At 37.1% G+C, this 2,315-nt stretch overlaps 1 protein-coding gene across 1 annotated transcript in view; it reads right to left on the reverse strand.

Annotated features, from left to right (window-relative positions):
- LOC107754678 (tubby protein homolog) overlaps positions 1-2,042 on the reverse strand; it is a 97,806-nt gene extending 95,764 nt beyond the window's left edge. The window contains exon 1 of the mRNA XM_016571223.1: positions 1,871-2,042. Coding sequence (XP_016426709.1) covers positions 1,871-1,932 — 62 coding nt within the window. The 5' untranslated portion in view covers positions 1,933-2,042. The remainder of the gene's footprint in view (positions 1-1,870) is intronic.
- Positions 2,043-2,315: the final 273 nt, after the last annotated feature.

Below are 2,315 nucleotides of genomic sequence, written 5' to 3' on the forward strand. Positions count from 1 at the left end.
GAGAATAAAAGTTACGTCTTCTTTCTTTGCGTGAACATTTGGGCGGTGTTATGCAAATCTTCCCACATCGTGACGTAGACATGTGGGGGCGTGTTAGAACGAGCCGTTTTAGGTAGGTGTGGCTGACTCTTAACTTTTATAAAGAATATCTCTTTGGATTTGAGACTTTAGTCTTTGCAACTTTACAGATCTTCTTTATGCACCAAGAGCTTGTAACACTTCAAAGAGAAAGGAAAAATTGAAATCGCATCACATGACCCCTTTAAGAATCAGTATCACAATGGCATATTGACAACAAAATATTATTCAATGACAAGTAATAGAAATAATTGATTTGTTCTATACTAAAAAGTAGGGCTGTGCGATATTGAAGAAAAATGCGATAACTCATTAAATAATGCGATATTCGATACGATATTGCTTATAGTGCCACATGCTCAGATGAAACTGTTGCTGAGTCAGTTCTATGAACTTCTATAACTATCTTGTGTCATATATATATGGTTATTTGTATTTGTAACAACTTCTGAAAGTGAACGGTAGTGTTTTACTCGAGCATTACATAAAAATGTCATTTTAACATTAGTGTAATCATTTTAACATGAGTTTAGGAACTGAATAATAAAAAGGAAAAATAAAACACTGCTTAGTATTTACTCTTTGAATTCAATATGCACTGATTCTTATTTAAGCTACAAAAGTTATTTAGGTAAGAGCAGTGAGTGATTTTCTCTTTGTCTTTTGTTCATGGCCTCAAATATTGCAAGCTGTAGCGATATGCATATTGTGATATGTACATTTGCGATATTTCGATAATTTCGATATATTGCACAGCCCTAATGTGTATATAGTGCTGTCAAATGATTAATTGCGATTAATCACATCCAAAATAAAAGTTTTTGTTTATATAATAAATATACACAGTACACACATATATATTATGTATATATAAATACACAAACATACATGTATAGTACATCATCTGGGTACTGTTTGCCTATTGTTTCATAAATACTACATATTTAGATGCTCTACTCATTTAACAAATCACTTTTTCGCACTAGATAAGTGTGCATATTTGGACACAGTATGATGAGAAGGTGGGCTTCATAAGCTATCCCTGATTCACTGTAACATGCCCCATGGAGAAATGCTACAAGGCATCAAGACTAGAGGATGTTTCTGTAGTTCCTCTGGGGAGCAGTGAGAGCGCAGTAATAGCATACCAATCACATCCTGGGTTTGACTAAACTTTCAAATGTGTCACCTACTGCAGACATGATGAACTCCAGCATCTTCTGCTTCATAGGCAGAAGCACTGAGGAGGCAGATATGATGATGCCTGTAGAGAATTGGGATGCTGACAGTGGAGCTGAGAGGATGCTGAAGCCAGGCTAATAAATACACGAGAGATGCGCTGGAAAGAGCACGTGTTGAAATAGAACGGTGACGTTTCGCTCTCCAAAAGCAATGTTGATACGCAGTAACCATTATTTTAAAACTAAAAATACCCGTTATGTGCTGTTTGATTGAACCTGACCAGTGTTCAATTCTCCATTCAGAAATCAGAAAAATGTCTCTGGTCGCTTTGTTACAAGCGCCTTTGCGAACAGAAAAACAGCATCAGGTTTGCAAGATGCCGTCCACTTTCACTAAAAGAAGCCATATCTGTTGTTCTTTCTCAAACGAATCACGAACTTTGTACACAACTTCGGTCGTTAAAAACAGCGTCTTCTTCCCCGTCGTGAGCTGTTGGGTTGGTTTGGTCGTTAGCGTTTCTCTTCGCGATTTAATTTGATCATATTAATTATTTAACACGTACAGAAAAACAGATTTTTACAGTCTGTTTACAGAATAACGGCGTGCTTACCTGTCATAACTCCATCGACTGTATGACATGCTCTTATTGTTGCTCAGTCCGTCCATGGCCATCTGTGGACACAAATGCTCGATTATACAGCGACGCCGAGCCGTATAATATTGTTGGCGTCTTGTGTTAAATCCTCCGTCTTCACTACAGTGAACGTCTTCAGATGTTTCTGGTGGGGAGCTGGGGACTTTGGAAAACCGTTTGGTTGAGGGGTTTAAAATAGGTGGACTGAACCACTGCCGTGAGAGGGGAAATGTCAGTTATTAAATTCACCATGAGCGCACACGTTTGGTTTAAGATTTTCTTGAAGAAAATAACGTAGGCCTATTCGTCTTTTTTTTTTTTTTGCCAGTTACATTAGGAACCTTTTAAATAATATTAAAAGCAGCCAAATATTTGTTTTTCTCTGTTGTATGATAGAAGGTAAAGGGTAAATATTGTTTCG

Source organism: Sinocyclocheilus rhinocerous, unplaced genomic scaffold (assembly GCF_001515625.1).
Source record: "Sinocyclocheilus rhinocerous isolate Xijiao unplaced genomic scaffold, SAMN03320098_v1.1 scaffold742, whole genome shotgun sequence".
Taxonomy (NCBI): domain Eukaryota; kingdom Metazoa; phylum Chordata; class Actinopteri; order Cypriniformes; family Cyprinidae; genus Sinocyclocheilus; species Sinocyclocheilus rhinocerous.